The 503-nt window shown below is 69.2% G+C and overlaps 1 protein-coding gene across 1 annotated transcript; it reads right to left on the bottom strand.

The window, feature by feature from the left end:
• Positions 1-2: 2 nt before the first annotated feature.
• Positions 3-503, bottom strand: Tco025E_10044 (receptor-type adenylate cyclase; the record flags this gene model as incomplete). Its single annotated transcript, XM_029376835.1, has 1 exon — positions 3-503. A coding segment is annotated over one exon (501 nt), but the record flags the coding sequence as incomplete, so codon positions are not given.

Raw genomic sequence — 503 nt, 5'->3', positions numbered from 1 at the left:
TGTCGCACAGCCCCGGTGTGCACCCCGACACGCACCCGCAGGCCGTTCCAGTGCTGCCGGTACACCGCGGCGTCCAGGCGCGCCGTCGGCGGCACGTACCCCTCCGCGTCCTCCTCCGCCCTGTCCTCCTCGAACTTGCGGTACGCCTCGTCGAGCGCGCCCGTCCCCCAGTCATGCTGCAGGAACACCTGCTGCAGCTCCCGCACCAGCTGCACCGCCGCGGACACGCTCTTGCAGGCGATCATGAACGAGTCGCCGATCGTCTTCACCTCGTAGCAGCGGTACTTCGTGATCAGCGCGCGGATCAGACGGTGGTGCGTCGCCACGGCGTCGGGCATCAACTCCGAGCACGCAGCCCACAGCGCCGTGCTGCTCTCGATGTCGGTGAACACGAGCGTCACGGGCTCCGTCGGCTCCTTCGGCGCATTCGCGTTGTCGCGCGAGTCGCGGCAGAAGCGCAGCAAGCAGAGCCGCCAACGCCCCACAAGCAGCAGGCCGCCAAC

The sequence above is a fragment of the Trypanosoma conorhini genome, assembly GCF_003719485.1.
Source record: "Trypanosoma conorhini strain 025E chromosome Unknown Tco_14.4_contig_01432, whole genome shotgun sequence".
Taxonomy (NCBI): Eukaryota; Euglenozoa; class Kinetoplastea; order Trypanosomatida; family Trypanosomatidae; genus Trypanosoma; species Trypanosoma conorhini.
This window is presented reverse-complemented; position numbering and strand designations above follow the sequence as displayed.